Here is a 19512-nt window from a genome sequence, read left to right on the forward strand (position 1 = left end):
CCAGCCGGGGTGTCCCGATAGCTTCCCAACAAGGCCTGTTCCCAGCCACAGATCTTGTACCTGGCAACAGAGACTGCTGTTCCACATGGGTAAGCCACACAAATTTTGCCCCCCGACCTAATAATATCATTTTCTAGGAATGATATTCTGACAAAAAAGCTTTATAATTTGATTTAGGTATAAAATAAATGATGAAACAGACCAGTGCATAGTAAGCTTCCTATACTATAATAAACATAATGGAAGTAAAATGCTTTAACATGGAACATCTAACTGAATATATTCTACTTGAGGGAATGCTCAAAAGGACCTAAATCTTCCATTTTCTCATATGGAGGTAGCCATGAAGTGAGAAGATGTCCCAATCACAAGGTGTAAGGCTTGGTTTCTTTTAAGTTGCCACAAGCTCATGAATGAGAAAGGATGTAGGAAGCAGTGGCAAGGTATGGCTTACTGGCACAAAGATGACCACCACTAGGCAAAGTCAACTGAGTCCCGTGGGAATAAGGAAAGGGGGTCCTGGTGGTGATGGGGGATCGGACTGTCCCACCCTTAACAGACTTCATGGCCGTGCGGGGAAGGACACACAGTTCTCTCAGGAAGAAAGCCAAGGAACTGCGCTTTGTCCAGGGGTTGACTATGAAAGCAAGAGGAATTTTGTATCAACCAGACAGAACTCTATGCATAATCCTAATGAAATTCCTCTCCAAACAGCCAAGACAGGAGATCACTTGCATACTGTTTGTGAAGTCACAAAAGCAAGAAGAAACCGAGTTACTAGATTATTTCCTAAGGAACCTACTCTCCTGGGAAAGAGAAGTCTTTAGCCCCAAGGCTTTTTTTTTTTTTTAAAGACAGGTTCTTTTATTTCATGAAGAATTATATGAGGTACACAGGTTTGCTCAATAATCACACCCTAGGTCCTATATACAGAAATGGTCTTCACCAAATCCTGCTGTGCAGAGCAGCAAGACGGCAGCTGACATGCACACATAGTCCTCTCAAAGAGGAGCGATGTGGGAATGTCCCCAAGACTGCATCAAAGGATCCAAATTCAAAATGACTTTAATAAAGATACTAAGATACTACTTCCTTTTTCACTTGCTGACATTTATATTAGTTACATGGAAGCAAGTGTTAACCCACAGCTGGTAAACTGCTGGTACCTATAATGAATCCTAGCAATGGAACCAAATGTCAACAGCAGTCATACTACCTCTTTGCCATCATGTGTTTACAAGTAGTAAGTCAAATTAGTTTGTCACTGATCAAGTGTAAATCTTACTAATTTTTATCCACTGACTTCACTATCTGTTGTTTTCTGTTGGACAAAATGGAAGTACACATAAAAATACCCATGCTTTCTCAGGAAAGATTATTTGTGGAATTGCATGAATTACTGAGACTTTTGGTGTGTTGTCAATATTTTCTTTGAAGTTACATGAAGGGAACCTATCATTTCAAGTAGCCATTACTATATTTGCTATCTGTGACAGAATTTCAAGCTTTCAAATACCAGAATTCTCAAACACCTGTCATTGCCCTGTGGGTCTGACAGCGTCCCTGCAGTCAGGGCTCAGTGAGCAGTTCTCCTCCTGGCAGGACTGCACTCACAGTCACCAGGGCAAGCTGACAGAGCACATTGCTCCATCACTCCCTATGGGATGCTATTCCATCACTCCTCCCTCTAGCACGGCGCTGAGACACCTCCCCATTGAACGCTACTCCATCACCCCTCCCAGCATCAACACCAGAAAGAGACAAGAACAAGAGGGAGACCAACAGAAACTATCCAAACCCTCCCCCCCAAAATTGTAGGCGCCAGATTAAGGTCTAGTCCGCCCTGGCAAGAATGAGAAGAGCACTGCATCAAGCCTGCAGCTGAAGCTTGAATATGAAGAGAAATATCTGAAAATCACGAAATAGTGACGAAATACTGTTCAAGTTGCTGATATCTAGTGGGGAATAGAGTTGAGAGATTATTAGACAAAAAGTAAAGTCTCTTTGTATTTATATTTCACATCAAATGGGTCCACCTGGGCTGCTCAGCTTTCCATTTCTCACCTCCTTTTTTCTAACGCCAACAGAACTAATTGCTTCTTGGTCTTTTGGCTACGATCAAGAGTAAAGCCAACAGAACTGAAGACAGGCACCAGCTCTGCTATATTTTGATATTAAGTCTAGCACCAGGCATATCAATGTGTTCTTTCCTATTTGTTGCTCTGATTAAACAGACAAGAGTCGTATTTCTACATCTGAGAAGACACTATCAGAGTCACAGACATGAATGAATGATGGAAGATATTCCATGTGGTAATACATATTTCAAATTAAAAAGTGGAGACCACTGGCAACACAGCTCACAGAGCACAGAGAGACTAATTTGGTACCTCGATGTTTCCAACTTTGACCTTTTTAATGACTCAATGCTTTCAAGGGAGGTCTTTCTGACAAAGAGGAGAAAAAATACCATGTTTTAAATGGATAGTATATACCTGTACAGTACAGAGGAAGAAAAGTGAAGGATCTAAAGAAAGAGTTAAGAGAAGGCTGGTCCAAAGTGAGCCTGAGTAGGGCTGAACACGGAGGGCAGACAGGCATGAGTGACAGACAGGGCAGACAACTCCTGGGTGAATGGGAGACAATGATGTCAAGTGGCCGTGACGCACTGCAGTTTAATACATACCGAGACTGAACTGCGGGTAATGCTCATAAATCTAACTGCAATTAGTACAGGTTTCTGGATTAGGAAGGACATGGAAAGGAAAGCAGAAGGTTAGAACGCACACGTCATTGCCCCATTCAAAGAGAAGGTTTCATCTTTTAATGGACTGAACAATGTCCATCTTTTGTAGCATCAGTGAAGCAGCACAGCCAGTCCACCTGCTTTAAGAGGTGGCTCTGCAGTGAAGGACGTTATGAGGACCTCTCACGACTGAGCCCATGAAAAGTCACACTACTGGGAAGCTCTGCTTTTAAATGAGGCTTCTGCCTTCAGTTGTGGAGAGAAAAGATTTCGACAGTATCATGTGGTAAATTCATTTCATGTCTTTACTGTCTAAAAAAGGTCTGTGCTCATTCATGCACCCAGCATACTGTGGCAAGCCTTGATTTTGTATCAAGGGCAGACATGCAGTTACTTCACTACTAGCTTAGCTCCAGCTATGAAGTATGCTGGGACCCTAAGACCAAAGCACAATGCCAGGGAGGCCGCTTCTCTTTAGAGTTACTGGGGGCCTGCAGCAGGCATTAACTGCCAAGTCTCATTTTATAATCAAGTGGAAGGGTAGCAGATGAACAGAAATTAAACTTGAGTGCAGCAGTTTTGCAGGTGTGCATACCCCACTGATTATTAGCTGATGAGACTGGAGTTACTTCTACATAGGTCATGGTTACAAAAGAAGACATTAATGAACAGTGGGCAAACAGAGGAAATAACTGATTGTTTTAGTAAGATTTAACAGCTTACAGTACTAAACCTTTTTCTAATGATAATATTCATATATGGAATTCCATTTTCTTATGAATCAAATAATTTAGCTGCAAGTGGCTAAGGTCTCTATTCTCAGGGGTCCTGGGCAAGACCAACATAGGATTTGAGGTGGGACAGAGGCAAGGAAATAGAAGGAAAAGTGAGGAGTGGAATCATTCCTCATAAAAAGCACAGGAAAAGAAAACAGGGCAGATTATTAAACTACTCACACTGTTATGTACAACACTGTGCACCTTTAATTACATAGATTCTGCACACAATCCTAAAGCAGGTAACACATCAAGCATGAGGTATCATAGCACCCTGAGATTTGGTGATTTTGTTTTTTTATGTTTCTTGTGAAAGATGCTGAAAATTCCTATAAACATCACAAATGTACACTCGAAACTGCAAGGAAGCATCCACCTCCCCTGTGGTTTCACCTCGTGACCTTACCATTGACCTGCGAATCAGCGACAGCCTGGTCTTTGCCTTATTCTCAGCAAATTCCAGGCTACTGATGTCTTTGAGGCGAGCCTTGTATTTATTCATTTGTTCCACAACAATCAGTTCCACACAGCTGAAACAGGAGGAAGGGGAGAGAACGGTTACAACAAGTAAACTGCACAGTTTTACCACCCACAAAGTGCTGCTCACCTAACTGACAGCTGGCTGAGGAGGAAGAGACTCACTCTGAGTCCAGAGGCAAGGCTGGTACAATGGCTCACAGCTGTGGCTGCACAAAGTAACACACTCCACGGTGACACTACACCTCAGGAGCAACTGAATAAGACTCTCCAAGGACTGACGTATTTAAAGTTATTTTTATAGTTAGTGCTAGGAAGGAAAAGTAGAAGCCTGAGAGGAAAGACCAAGGTGAAAAACAGGCCCAAAGACTACAGTGAGAATTGGTTACAGGAAAATATAATGTATGCACGATTTAGCAAACCAGAATTTAAAAATTTATTTGATTCTATAAGCAGCCCTAAAGAAAAATCAGATCCTTCAAAGTTAAGGCTGTTCAGCTGAAAACAATCTAAGCATTTTCATCTTCATTCTTGGAATACACAACAATATCCTGTAATCTGTTATGGAGACTAAATGTGATGAAGCCATCCTCTATGCTTGAGAGGTGGATAAAGCGATTACGCCAACTCCACAAGGAGTCTCGGAGGCCCTGCAGACATGGCGGGCTGGCCTTACGTGGTGGTCTTACTGATGTCCTGCACACTTTGCAGTGGGTCGGTGGTGTCAGGACAGCGGAGAATGCAGGGTGCAAACACAATGGCCAAAGCATTAGCAGACATTCGATTTGTGTCTTCCTGTAGAGCGATCCTAAGAAACACAACAAAAAATAAGTGAAAAGGGAATAAAAAAGAAAAACAAAAGAGGTAAAAGCGCGAGGATAACATGGCAGCAGCTGCACATGACTGGAAGAATACAAACATCACGTTGAAGGACCTTTTTTCCAACTCTCTGTTCCTGGCTTGAGGCAAGCTAAGTCTCAGAGAGCTCCCCAAGGGATCCTGACCCCCGCGCTGGCTAGCACCTATCTATGCACAGGGTAGAGACCAAAAAACATGTCAATCATGTGAGATACTTAAACAGAAGGAAAGATCTGCTCTCTTCCCAACTCCTCAGAGGAAGAAGCCACTCCTAAAGCATCTCTGCGGGGCTAGCACTACCCAACCCCATCCCTCACGGTGCAGGCGCACACAGAGAACAGGCTATGTCACACGGTGACACCCAGAGGCTGAAGCTGCCGCGTGGCTCAAACAGGGCCCAGAAACATGCTGTTCAGCTCAGCTGAGGATTTCTGCTTCAAACAGCTGGTTTGAAGCACTGACTTTATAAACAGGAGAACAAAGAACAAATTCTTGTCAATTGCCCAAATGGAGGAGCTCTTCATTAACTGACAACATCCAAAATAAACTACCCACATGCCCTTGCTTGTTGAAGTTACCTGACCAGATGAAAGATGAGGCGTTCCAGTGTGTGGAGATGAGTTCGGGAGAGCTGGTCAATTACAGAGTACACCCCGCGGATGGTCTCCTTCCTCTCCTGAAGGCCTACAACAGCAACAGCAGCGACCGAGACCCTGTATCCCCTCTTACACATGCCACATCTTTCTCCTGCTGGGCAGATGCCACGGAGCAGGAAAAACTTCCCCTACAGTCAGTGTCAGGGAAGGTGGACATTCCTGCAGAACCATCACCACTGCTACCACGTGACTCTCTGCTGGACCTCCGCAGTCATAAGCAGTCTCCTGAGTTTTAACTTTCAGCCCCATGACCCATGATTGCAGCAGAGGAAAGAACCCACATCCCAAGACTGGCCTGCCTCACATCCCACACACCTGTAGCACTCAGAGAACAAGCTGCACAACCTAGCAGCCGGACAGATGTAGACAGCCAGATTTCACAGAGATCTTATTTAAGACTTACATCTTTTAAACAATCTTTTAAGCTGCTTAAAAACCCTAGTTTTCCAATCTCTTTCTGACAAGGAATAATATGGCTCACATGAAAAACTTCTGAAATACTACCATATATGTTTGTAAAACATCATATACACTGGTGATATTTTATGGACTGTCAGACTGTTAGCTTTTGGATCTGCAAGGCTAAAATCCCAGGATAATTTCATCATGGTATTTCCTCCCTAAACGTAGGCCTTCCCTATAATCCTGAAAACCTATGCTTACCCATAGCTCGAAGAAATTCCTCGTAGAGTTCAAAAGTCATGAGTGGATTGGGCAAATCCCGAAGCCATTGTTTGAACACGCTTGCAATGACGTGTATGTTATAGTCATCTAGGTTTACACTCTCCGCATCTGTTTAGAAACAAGAATTAGGTAACAAAGCCAAAACCAGAAGATTCAGACAAATTCACTTCACAAGCTACTATCCCTAGAACCCTACTATGGTCGCAGGTCCCAATCCCAGCTGCTCCACTTCAAATCCTAACTCCCTATTTATGGCCTTAGAAGGCAATGAAGGCTGGACTAGATCCTTGGACCCCTACACCCACATGGGAGACCCAGAGGAAGCTCCTGGTTCCGGACTGGCTCAGCTCCAGCCACTGCAGCCATTTGGGGAGTAAGCCAGTGGATGAAAGAAAAAAAAATCTTTCTCTGAGAAAGAGAAAAAAAAAATCTTTCTCTGTCTCTTCTCTCTTTGTAACTCTGCCTTTCAAATAAAAATGTATTTTTAAAAGATTCAGTTACTTTTTTTTAGAAATGCAGAAATGGGAGAGGAGAGGGGAAGGAGAGGGAAAGAGAAAAGGTGAGGGGAGGGTAGTAAAAGGGAAGTGTGGGGGAGGGAGATCTTCCATCTGCTGGTTTACTCCTCACATGGCTGCAGGGCTGAATCTGTGACAGGCAGAAGGCAGGAGCCTAGAGCTTCTTCCAGGTCTCCCACGTGGAAGTACATTGGCCACCTTTTCCACTGCTTTTCTCAAGCCATTAGCATACAGCTGGATTGGAAGGGCAGCATCCAGGTCTCAACTCGATGCCCACATGGGATGTTAACATCACAGGCAGTGGCATCACCTACTACATAATAATGCCAGCTCAAAGCATTCAGGCTCGTACTCTGACAGCCTCATTTCACCCACACTCTAATTCCTTGCTTTGGAATTAGACTGCAGCACAGGAATAGCTGTGAGGTTTTTCTGTTTCAATCTTTTATGACCCCAAACACAAACAAAATCAAAGATTATGTGCTTTAATGCTGAAGCATTGTCAATCTATGTTTCTGAGCACGTGCTCTCATTACTGTCCTGACATGACTGCTCTGTGGACCACACTGTGAGTAGCTGTGTCTCAGAAGACAAAAAGAGCACGCGTGTATGTGTGTGCATGTGCGTGAGGAGGGGGTAGCGGTATGGTACTGGGCGTAAACTGTTACTTCTGATGCCAGCATCCTGTATGGGAGTGTGTTTGAGTCTGGCTACTCAACTTAGGAGCCATTCCTTGCTACTGTGTCCTGGCAAAGCAGTGGAAGATGGTCCAAGTTACCTGAGACTCTGCCACCCACATGGGGGATCTAAATGGAGTGCTTTGCTTCATACTGGGTAGATAGAAGCTATTTCACATACAAACACTATCTCTGCCTTTCAAATAAAATAAAATGCAAAAAAAAGAGAGTGAGTGCACATGCGAGAGAGACAGTCTTACAAAACAATTTCTAAAAGCGAGACTGGTTTCTAAGTTCTTAAGAGATAAAAGGACAGTGAGACACAAACTCAAGACATCTAGAGGGAATCTTTAACCTGAAGGATGCACAGCTTAGGGTTGGAAAGTTTAGCCACAAATGATTTTCACCTGTTCTGCTCAAGTGCCTGTAAACTGGAGCTGACCAGGCCTCTAGCTGGCAGAGCCTCTTACCTAAAGTCCTCTCCTGTCATTTCAACACTAATGCACTTCACATGAACCAGTTAATAAGAAGTAGTATTGTGGGTAGGGTCATGGCCACAGACAGACTAGTTCTGCATCTGTTCATTTCAGGGATACACAGTGAAGGTTGAGAATGAAGCCACAGTCAGCTGCCTGCACACACTGCAGGTCTGAGGCCAGTCTTCTGCACAAATACAGCGGGGAGTGTCCCCTGGGGTCAAAATAAGATGAACAGGCAATAACTTAGTCTGTGATTTCAAAAGAACAGGGCTAAATCCCAGTTTGGTCACTTAGTAGTGATGAAACTGCCAGCCTGGTTCTACTTGCCTGTAAGGGAATACGACCCTCCCTAGCTCATACAAGTGCCATGAGGACTACTACAAAGCCATCATCCCCCACTCCGTGACTCTCTGATCTTGCATTTTCCTCTTTGCAAACTATAGGAATCAATACCTTACCGGACCGTTGTAAGATTAAAGAGGTCAGCCTCAATTACCTAACAACGATCTGAACAATCACATAAAACTGACACATAAAATGAAAGATGTTTCAGAAAGTCACAAGATGGAACACAAGCACCACAGGAAAAACTAAGAATCTACATGTAAGGAAAACATGAAGAGCCTGATGTGGCTTCTATAAACACTGGCATTTGGTGTTGATTCGGAGGGTTCTAGCTCACCTGTATCTAGACCTTGCCGAAGCTCCTTAATCTTATTCGTGGAACCGGACTTCCGGTAGATGCCTTCTGTGTACAACCCGTGCATCTCAATGTAGTTGATGAGCTTCTCCACCACCAATGGAACAGCTCGGTCTTCACTGGTCAAGCGGGACAGCTCAACCCCAAACTGGCGTGATGACAGTTCTGGATCATACTAAACAGAAGAGTTTTTGTTTCTGAATGCACTCAAACATATTTATAAACATGTTTAACCAATTCTTTAACAGGAATTTTTTATTTCTAAGTTTTATGAGGACACTTCTAAAAACCTGGGTAGACAGGAGGGAATTATAATTAAATGAGCACAAATGAGATACCAACCTCAATCCTCCCACATTGAGAGTCCCATCCCCCGTCACCACAGGAGTAGAAAATGGAGGAAGCAGCTATGCACCAAAAATGCCTTCGTGCAGGCATTTGCAGTGCCACCTCCAGCTGCCCAAGCTCAAGCCATGGGAGAAGGGGGTGAGGAAGGAGGGCTTTACATCATGGCTGTGACCAAAACAGGCTGCCCATAAACTGGCTGGGGGAAAAGCTCCTAGGATGCAGCTGCAAAAAAACTGCTTCTAAGAGTGTACCCTCTTCTGGAGGGGTCAAGAACAGGCCTGGAATTGTGGCACTCTGAAATTAGACGTCCTCTAAGCCCACCAAACTTCTGACTCCCACATTCCTCTCCAGCATCTGGTACAAAAATTACTCAAGACTTTCAGAAGACATCACCACTTCCACAGGGCCCTTGGTGTTTCGTGCGAGCCACAGGAGACCTCTAGGAAAGCCTTTCTGAAGACACCAACCTATTGCACCCTATGCCATATGTGATACATCTGACCAGAAACCTGCACACATGGAGAACAATTTTAAGAACTCACTACAGGAGCCAGTATTGTGGCACAGCCAGTTGAGCAGTATGTACAATGCTGTTAACCCATACGGGTGCCAGTTCAAGTCCCCCCCGGCACCCCATTCCACCTTCAAGCCAGTTACCTTCAAGTATACCTGGGAAGATAGTGGAAGATGGTCCAGCTTATCTAGGCCCTGTCACTCACATGGGAGACCCAGATGAAGTTCCTGGCTTCAGCCTACCCCAGTCATTTGGGGAGTGAACCAGTGGCTGAAAGCTCACTCACATGTACATCCTCTAACATTGTCTTTCAGACAAAATAAATGTGTGTGTGTGTGTGTGTGTGTATTATACATATACCCCAAAGAAATACCCACTACAAAGGGAGGTAACCCATTCTCAAAAAAAAAAAAAAAAAACCCAGCACATTTTTCTGCTCTTCCTATTGTTGGTAGTTCTGAGCATCAAGGGCTTTCTTCCCATGGGGTGAAAAAGTACAAGTATATGATTGGGAATGGAAAAACCAAGGACAGAGATCAGTTTTTCCTATTTCATTTGTGTGTGCCTTTTTTTAAAAAGATTTATTATTATTATTATTATTATTTTTTTATTGGAAAGGCAGATATACAGAGAGGAGAGACAGAGAGGAAGATATTCCCTCCGATGATTTACTCCCCAAGTGACCACAACGGCTGGTTCTATGCTGATCCGAAGCCAGGAGCCTCTTCCGGGTCTCCCCCGCGGGTGCAGGGTCCCAAAGCTTTGGGCCGTCCTCGACTGCTTTCTCGGGCCACAGGCAGGGAGCTGGAAGGGAAGCGGGGCTGCCGGGATAGAACCAGCGCCCATATGGGATCCCGGGCGTGCAAGGCAAGGACCTTAACCACTTGCGCCACCGCGCCGGGCCCTGTGTGTGCCTTTTAAAACTATTAATTGTGTGATCTTCTTATATAAATGTGGAGCATAAAGCATTAAGGCAAATAAAATTGGGTCAGTGATCAAGCTTCAGCTGTTTTATTTTGTAAAACCTAACCTGCTCTTAGAACCCCAACCATGAAGAGACTGTCAGCCAGTGGACTCTGAATAGGTTTCATTGCAGTTGGGATGGTGAGATTGGCAGCAATCCAGAACTGATGAACTATCACAACTGTTTGAGCAGGCCCCTCGGAGCGCACCTCCCACTGGGGATCTGGCATGGGTGGGAGGCTGGGTGGGACTTTTCCCTTTGTTTCTCCCCTAACCCCAGATACAGGGGAAAATGATAATATTAGTGTGGAAACAATGCTATTACCCACTTTCACTCTGTAGCCCTTGACCCTTTGTATCCTAATCAACTAAGTAAGATTATTAGAAAATAATTTAAAAAAAAACCTAACCTGCTAACTGTTCATGGGCAATGCCAGCATTTGCACTTCACTGAAGCTGCCTCAAAATGATGTTTGTACCATTCTTATCATACAGTAGTCTCCATCCATTCACAATATCACTACAATATCACTGAGTTGTCCTCCATGTCAGTACATGTTCTGAATGTTGCCCATCTTGTATACTGCACTTGTTTTTCTTTGATGATAATCTTTACATAGCTGATTAGGGTGATTAGGGTCAAGGGCTCCAGAAAGGTGGATATCACAATTTCCACATTCTTTTCTTCCTTCCTGTATCTGAGGGAAGGGGTGAGACAAGCAGAGAAGCCACACCCAGCCTCCCAAATGCCTCTGCACCCTGGGATGGAGGAGAGCAACCTGACACCACCCCAGGGTCCCCGATGTGGGGCACACTCTGAGGGTCCTGCTCATTAGGTTTTGATAATTCAGTAGTTCTGAATTACTGCCAATCTCACCACTCCAAGCACGGTGAAATCTCTCCAAAATCCACTGGTTGACACAGTCCACCTTAGAGTCTCTTTTTGCCCAGGAGACTCACTGCCAACACTTGGCTGGAGCAGCTGATCGATTTTTCTGTCTTCTGGCTCCTGTTATGATACCAGGAGTCCTCTATGGACTCCCAATGTACTGCCATATCCTCCATGAGCATTTGGATATGTTGTCTGCTGCTCCATCTGAGCCACTGAGGAGGCCCAGCTCTGAACCAGGCACTCCATGAGCAGATCGTGGAACCTGCAATTTTCTCCATGGCTGGGGTTCTGAATCCAGCAATTCATTGGGGGGTGGGGGGGAGTAGGGGATCCCACAGAAACTTCATCTGAGGTGATCCCACACCTGATTCTTGTGTGTGCTCGCCAATACACGGTCCAGCACAGTCCGTCGCCCCAATCGGCTCACGCACATGCTGATGGTTGCAACTGCTTACGTCAGTTCTGACTCCATCTCTGTCTTTTACACAAACCAATGCGTGTTGCAGTCCAGCCCAAAACTGCCCACCATACTATATGCTGTACCTGCAAATGTGCTTTTCAAATAAAGTCTAAAAAAGTTTTTTTTGTGCATAGTGGGTTCTGGATGTGGGTGAAGAGGGTTGAATTTTTTAAGCAAACAGCTTGAACAAGTAGTAAGCAACATTAGAAACTACTAACTTGATAGAATCTAGAATTGTTAGTAATTCATGAAGCATAAAGAATGCTTCAATGTTTCAAAGTTAAAACCTTACAGGAGCTCAACTAAAAGTGATTTCATAACTGAAGGCAGAGGCATACTCACATCAGCCCAAGGCCTACAGCTCTTTTTAAAATGATTTTAACACTTCACTGACTCACAGAACTGCTTATGCTTATGATTGCTTACAATAATTTGCGGAAAATAAAAATGCAAGTAATATCCCTGAGCCAGGAATCTTCTGTAGATCTTTCTCCATCTGCACTGTATGCCCATGTCTCTCCCAATCCGCAAACAGCTGCTGCCAGCCTCCTGCAACCACCAGCCCGCCAGATACCCTTTGTTGCTCTCAGCATCATTACCCTGACTCAACCTATATTCCTGCCCACTGGAACTGTCCCAATGGCTTGAATTCTCTTCCCTTTTATTTATTTATTTTTTAAATTTATTTATTTGTATTGGAAAGTCAGATAAACATAGAGGAGGAGAGACAGAGAGGAAGATCTTCCATCCGATGATTCATTCTCCAAGTGAAGCAATAGCCAGAGCTGAGCCAATCTGAAGCCAGGAGCCGGGAACCTCCTCCAGGTCTCCCACGCAGCGAGAGACGGTGCAGGGTCCCAAGGCTTTGGGCCATCCTCCACTGCTTTCCCAGGCCACAAGCAGGGAGCTGGATGGGAAGTGGAGCTGCCGGGATTAGAACCAGCACCCATATGGGATTCCAGTGCTTTCAAGGCAAGGACTTTAGCCGCTAGGCCATGGTGCCAGGCCCATCTTCCCATTTAATATATTCCATTGCGCATGGAATCTATTTTACTCTGCTCGAAAACATTCAGTGACTGATTAGTGCATCTCAAAACAAAGCATTTCTGTTCTGACACTTAACCCTTCACATGAACTGATCCTGACTTCTCTTTGTAATAGCCTTACATTCTTTCACTGGTCATTATGTGCTATGTAGTAGGGATGTGAAAATCAAGTAAGAAACAGCCCCTAACCCTGACACTAAGACTAGCAGTGCTGCTATGTGGAGACAGCACAATACTGAAGAGATGGATTAACAAGTATCATGTAACACAAGGGACAGAAACACAGGCCATGGAAAGACCAGAGGCTCACCTTTAGGGACACAAGCAGGACCTTCTAGACATAGGAAACAGAACTCCAGAGTCAGGCAAAGCAAAACAAACATACCCTGGCATGGCTGACCATGAGAAAAGGCAAGGCAAAGAGAATATAATGGGTTCTGGGGTCTAGGTCATATAATTTGGGTCTTACCTTATTAGCTAAGAGAAGCTACTAGATATTTTTTTTAATGGACGGAGAAACATTTAATCAGGATGAAGCAGAGAAGACACATTCCATGAAATAGGAGAGGACAGAACAACAGCAGAAGGGTACCTGGAGACTGACAGACACAGCAAGCGGCGGACACAACAGTATGGTGTTGCAGTGACTGATACTCCAGCGGCATTCAGCTAACAGCAATCTGAACTCCACCAGCAGCCAGAACTCCACCAACAACCACATGGGAAGGGACTTTCACTGGGAGCTTGGGAGGTGAACCCAGACAAAGAACAGTCCGTCCTGCTGGTCCGTTTGATTTGACCAGGAGCAGAGACAGAGCAGCAGATCCCAGACAGGAAGTGTGAGAAAAGGGTGGATTTCACAGCCCAGTCAGCCCCCCTAGAGCCGAATTGAGCGCCATTTTGTGTATGGAGGCAAAGGCAGGGAAAGGACTGAGCATACGCTGAGCTGGGAGTGAACTCATTTCCGACTCAGTGAACTGAAGCAACGTGGCATTCCACAGGTTCCACTCAAGACAGGTCTGGGTAGCCCTCAGACCTGACGGCCAGCAGATCAAGAACTCTCGTAGTGGTATGTCAGGCGCCATTTTGTACAGTGTAGCAAAAGCTTTAGGACTACAGGGGATAACAGTGAACTGCGTATGTGCTGAGCTCAGGAGAACTCACTGAATTCCATGGACTGCACAGGTCCCACAGAAAAATAATACTGATTGTGGCATCTTACGGGTCAAAATAGGTCCATGTGGCACCCAGGCCTAACGGCCAACCGGTTCCAGCAAGATCAACACCACCACCAACCTAGGTATATAGGACACCTGCTGTCTCTCTAATCCTGGGACCTGCTCCAATCGGAACTGGGAGAAAGGTTGCACAGACAACGGTGCAGCCTCAGCACGGTATCACAGGAGATGAAGATTGGTGAGCCAGGAGTTGGGGCTATGGAGTTCTTTGTGGAAATCTAACATAAAAACCCAGACCTGGAACTCACTGGAGGTTGTGGCACAAGTGGCTGCAAGCAAAAAGTTGTGTACCAACTGCAATAAGGAAAATCAAACTGTAGACCTGTGGATGACAGAGCTTAGAAACCTGACCCAAGGAGAAGACTCTGCTAACCAGAAGTACAATGACCAAGAGCAAAACAAGAGACAAAGGCACAATGAATATTATTGAAAACCCCCCTGCAAAGGAGCAAAACCCTATGCCAACCTCAGAGTTAACTGAGGAAGACATCGAGAAAATGGGGGACACAGAATTCACAAAACTCATTTTAAAGCTTCTGATCAACAATGAGAAGCACATAATACAAGAGTTCAAAGAATTTAAGGAATATTTTACACAAGCAACAGCAGCAATAAAGCAAATCAAGGCTGATATGTCAGAAATTAACAACACAGTAGAGCAAATTAAGAGTATAGTGGAGAATCTTCAAAATAGAATGAAGCAAGCAGAAAAAGAATCTCATAATTGGAAGATATTTCCTCTCATCAAGGGGAACCAAACAAAAAGCTGAAAGCAGAGCTGAATCAGGACAAAAAAAGGTATTCAAGAATTGAAAGACACTATTAAGAGGCCTAATATAAGAGTTATGGGAGTGGGTCTCAGGACGGGGCGTCTCATGCCTGGATTCCGGACGGCCGCCATGGGCACATGGTGAGCCGTTCCCGGGCCTGCTGGGTTCCAGAGGCTGCTTCCTTTGGGGTGAGTAGACCGAGGGGGGAGGCCTCTGGGACCGGGCAGGTCCGGCACCCAGCCACCGCCCTCATTGGGCGGTGAAGGGGATTTGGGAGGGGCGCGACCTTGGGCCTGGGAATTTTAAACCTCCAGCAGCCTCCCGGCAGCTGGTGGGTCTCAGGACGGGGCGTCTCATGCCTGGATTCCGGACGGCCGCCATGGGCACATGGTGAGCCGTTCCCGGGCAGCCAGTGCGCCATTGGTGCCAGGCTCCGCCTGCTGGCCGCCCGGCTGGGGAGCTCTGGGTATTTGGTTCTTTGATTCGCTGCTTAATTAGCTCCAGGTTGAACCCATTGTGATTCTCGGACCTCAAACAGGCAGTAACTCTTTCTTTGTAAAAGTTGTAATCACTAATAATGCTGGGCACCAAATACCAGTCCATGCAGAAGCCTGGGCCTGGGGCTTGTCCTGCAAAAGTAGCTCCAATGGCTGGCTAATGTGCCAACTGGTAGGGAACAGAGTAGATCTGGTACGAATGAGCAAACCTTAGCCCACAAGTAAAACTAGAAACCAGGAGGGAGCAAAGGTCATGCCAAGCTAGGCTCTTGTACCTACTGGTCTGCAGGAGCCAGGGACACGAAGCCACAGTGTCTAAGGCAGAGGTCGGGACAGGTGAGGAGCTGTGCCAAGCTGAGACAGCAACCACTGGCATGCGAGTGATCTATGGCTGGGAACAGACCCGGTTGGGGAGCAAAGGGGACAACCCTAGCTGGGCTGAGGTTCCCACAAAGAGGCGCGTGGCCTGGAAGGGGGGCTGCATTCTGATCTGGATACAGTTGTAGTCTCCCTTGGCACAAGTGTGGACTGGGATTGGATGCGCCGAACCGGGCTGGACCCCGACTCCCCCTGGTGTTCTGGAGGACCAGGGCAGATGTGTGATAGACAAGGCAAGGTCTCAAACCCCTACTGAGCCGTGTGTGAGCCATACGTAGGTATGGACAAACCATGGCTGGGCTAGAACATCCAACAGCAACAACCAGATTGGGTGGAAGGCCAGTCAGGAAAAGCCACAGTTCCTGCTATGACAGGAGGTGGACTGAGTAGGGTTGGCTCATGGACCCACTGGTAAGCGTGTAACCTGGCATTGGGAGAGGTTCTGATGGAGGAGCCTGGGCAACTCCTCCGGCAGGACACAGACCCGACAGGTCTGCGCAAGAAACATGATAGGAAACAGCCCAGAAAAGGCCATGGAAAGCTACCCACTGGCATACACTTGGCAGACGTGGGGGCAAGACCAGGCTGAATCTGTCCACGTCATCCACTGGCAAATCCAGGCACCAGTGTGGGTTGACCCAGGTTCAGTCGCAACAAAGACTAGTGCACAATATGGAATGCCGAGGTGAGGTTGCCTGTACCGGAGGGGACCGCAGCGTCCAACCAGCCTGAGAACAAGAAAGGAAGTAGGCAGAGCCAGCAGGGGAATAAGGGAGGGTTCCTTTGCAGGATAGCTACTTCCGCAGGAGAGCATGGGCTGGGATGGGGGCAGACCCAACTAGGCAGAGCTACCACACCTGTGTGCCTCATGTGGACTAGATCAGGGAAAAGCTGGGCTCGGCGGATTATTCCTACTGGTGCAAACAGAATTAAAGTGGGCGAGGTTTGGTTGGGCAGCATCAACTGGAATCTGGGAGTGGGAGAGGCCTGGGAGGGTAAGAGTGGGCTCATCCCTCTTGGGTTACCACTTCCACGGGAGGACATAAAACTAAACAGTGGCTGGGGTGGAATGGGGTGTGGGACAGACTGGATTACTGCTACACTTACTGGCAAACCAGGGTAGGGGCGGTCCTGGTGGGGGTTATTGTGGGTCGCTCCAACTAGGCTGCAGCTCCCACTGGTTTAGGTGAGGGCCAAATATGTGCGGGGCAGAACCAGGCTGGACCGCAACACCCATTGGTTCCAGTGGAAGTCGGGAGTGAAAACAGAACCAACCCAGCAATTACAACCACCAGCTGATTGGAGCGATGGACGGTGCCTGGCCCTGTACTTGTTAGCACATACAAGAAGTTTCTTTGGAGATCTTCCTAATCTAAATGCTGGACTCAAAACCCTAACGAAGAAAAGAGAGAAGACAGAACAGGTCAACCAACCATCTCAGCTATGATGGACTATGTCAATCAGTGGATTTTTCAAAGACCTCATAGTGCTTGGAGTGGCAAGACTGACAGCGATTCATAACTGTTGCAATATCAAAACCACTTGAGCAAGAACCTCAGAGCATGCCCTACACCCGGGACTTGGGGAGGTTGGGAAATTGGGTGGGCCTTCTCCCTTAATACCCCCCTTTTAAACATGAAGGTAACAATATGGAAAACATACTAGTATTATCCACTTTCCTGTAGCCCTTGAACCTTCTTACTCTAACTAAGTATGTAAAGAATGTCAAAATAAATTTTATAAAAAAAAAAAAAGAGTTATGGGAGTCTCAGAAGGTGCAGAAAGAGAAACTGGTTTTACAAATCTATTTAATGAAATAAAGGAAAACTTCCCTAATCTAGAGAAAAAATTGGGAAACAACATCCAGGAGGGGCACAGAACTCCCAACAGGCCTGATCAAAAGCAATCTTCACCAAGACACATGATCATCAAGCTCTCTTCAGTCGAACATAAGGAAAAGATCCTGAAATGTGCACGTGAAAAAAATCAATTGACATATAAAGAAATGACAATTAAACGCACAGGAGATCTCTCACAGGAAACTCTACAGGCCAGAAGAGAATGGAGTGGCATATTAAAGATTCTAAAAGAAAAAAATTGTCGGCCTAGGAAAACATATCCAGCAAAGCTTTCTTTTGTCTTTGAAAATGAAATAAAATTCTTCCACAGTAAAGAAAAGTTAAAAGAATTTGCCTCTTCCAAACCTGCCCTACAAATGATACTTCAAGATGTTCTCTTCACAGAGAAGAAGAATAGCACCCACCAAAACAAAAGGCAAATGTGAAGAACATCCCAGTAAAATGACAACAGAAGACTAAACCAATGAACAACCCATTCCTACAATGACAGGACCAAAGTACCACCCATACATATTAACCCTGAATGTAAATGGCTTAAGCTCAATCAAACGTCATAGATTAGTAGACTGGATTAAAAAATAAAACCCATCTATTTGTTGTCTAGAAGAGACACATTTCACCAACAAAAATCAGCAGAAACTATATCGCATGAGTTTTGATGTTTTCTGTTGGTTTCATCTCTTCAAAACACTTTCTTCTGATTAAAGTCTTCAATGACTCATACAGTAGCATCATTTTCTTCAAGAAGGTTCTTGATTTTCATTTCTTCAGCTACACATTAGTCATTTAGTAGCATGTTATTTAACTTTATGGAGTTGTTAATTTCTTTTTTCTTCCTGATGTTGATTTTGTTTTGTGACTTTTCATTTAAGGGGATATTTAGTAGCTGTGTAATGGAGACTGTCATATCTAGTAACATGTCATTTAACTTCATGGCATTGTAATTTTCTATTTTTCTTCCTATTGTTGATTTTGCATTATGACTTTTCATTTGAGGGGATGTACAGCAGTTATGGAATGGAGACTGACATAGATGTGAGGATACTAGGTAGTATGCATCTCTACTTCCAGACAAAGATGGACTTACAATGAAACTGTTTACTATATCTTGACAACAGGATGCTGGACTCTTTGCCATTGTCCATGCCCATAATGATGGACACATGACTGTGTATGAAGAACTATACGTAATGATACAGAGGAACTATGTGGGGGTGGTGAAAATTGGGGCTCGGATAAGGGACCATGAGCCTATGGAACTGTATCATAAAATGATACAAATAATAATAATAAAATGTAAAATGTGAAAAAATAAATACATAATAAGGTTAAAAAAAAGAAGCTACTAGATATTTTTTTAAAAAATATTTACTTTTTGTATTTGAAAGGCAAAGTTACAGAAAGGCAGAGAGGAAGAGAGAGAAAGATCTTCCATTCACTGGTTCACTTCCCAAGTGACAAGGTCTTGGGCTGGTCCCGGCTGAAGCCAGGAGCCTAGAACTCCATCTGGGTCTCCCACATGGATGGCAGGACCCCAGGTATTGGGCCATCTTCTGTGCATTTCCTAGTGCATTAGCAGGGAGCTGATGGAAGAATCTCTTTCCTTCTCTCTGTAATTTAGCCTTTCAAAGACATAAACATTTTCTAACAACAGTTTGAATTGTCAACATATGAATTGGCTTATGTTATTTTACATTTGCAAAAGGAATATCAGTTTTCAAACTCAAAGTTTTAAAGATTAAGTAAAAAAAGTATAAACAGCATGGTGCCTGGTATATGGTAAGCAGTTAGAAACTATTAAAGATGATTTAGGGGGTGTGTAGCACATAGTGTAGTGGGTAAGGCTGCCACCTGCAGAACCAGCATCCCTTATGGGCACTGGTTCAAGTCCTGTCTGCTCCACTTGGGATGTTTATGTGCCCAGAACAGCAGCAAAGAATGGCCAGCTGCTTGGGATCCTGCATCTGCATGGCCGACCT

General features: G+C 45.1%; 1 protein-coding gene across 1 annotated transcript in view; it reads right to left on the reverse strand.

Moving 5' to 3' along the window:
* Window positions 1-19512, reverse strand: part of MYO9A (myosin IXA) — a 221086-nt gene that overhangs the window by 8511 nt on the left and 193063 nt on the right. Inside the window, exons 35-39 of the mRNA XM_040969582.1 lie at window positions 8551-8743; window positions 6177-6305; window positions 5436-5541; window positions 4676-4807; window positions 3929-4052 (exon numbers count right to left, since the gene is read on the reverse strand). Coding sequence (XP_040825516.1) covers window positions 3929-4052; window positions 4676-4807; window positions 5436-5541; window positions 6177-6305; window positions 8551-8743 — 684 coding nt within the window. The remainder of the gene's footprint in view (window positions 1-3928; window positions 4053-4675; window positions 4808-5435; window positions 5542-6176; window positions 6306-8550; window positions 8744-19512) is intronic.

The sequence above is a fragment of the Ochotona curzoniae genome, unplaced genomic scaffold (assembly GCF_017591425.1).
Source record: "Ochotona curzoniae isolate NIBS_2020 unplaced genomic scaffold, NIBS_Ocur_1.0 scaffold_4701, whole genome shotgun sequence".
Classification (NCBI taxonomy): domain Eukaryota; kingdom Metazoa; phylum Chordata; class Mammalia; order Lagomorpha; family Ochotonidae; genus Ochotona; species Ochotona curzoniae.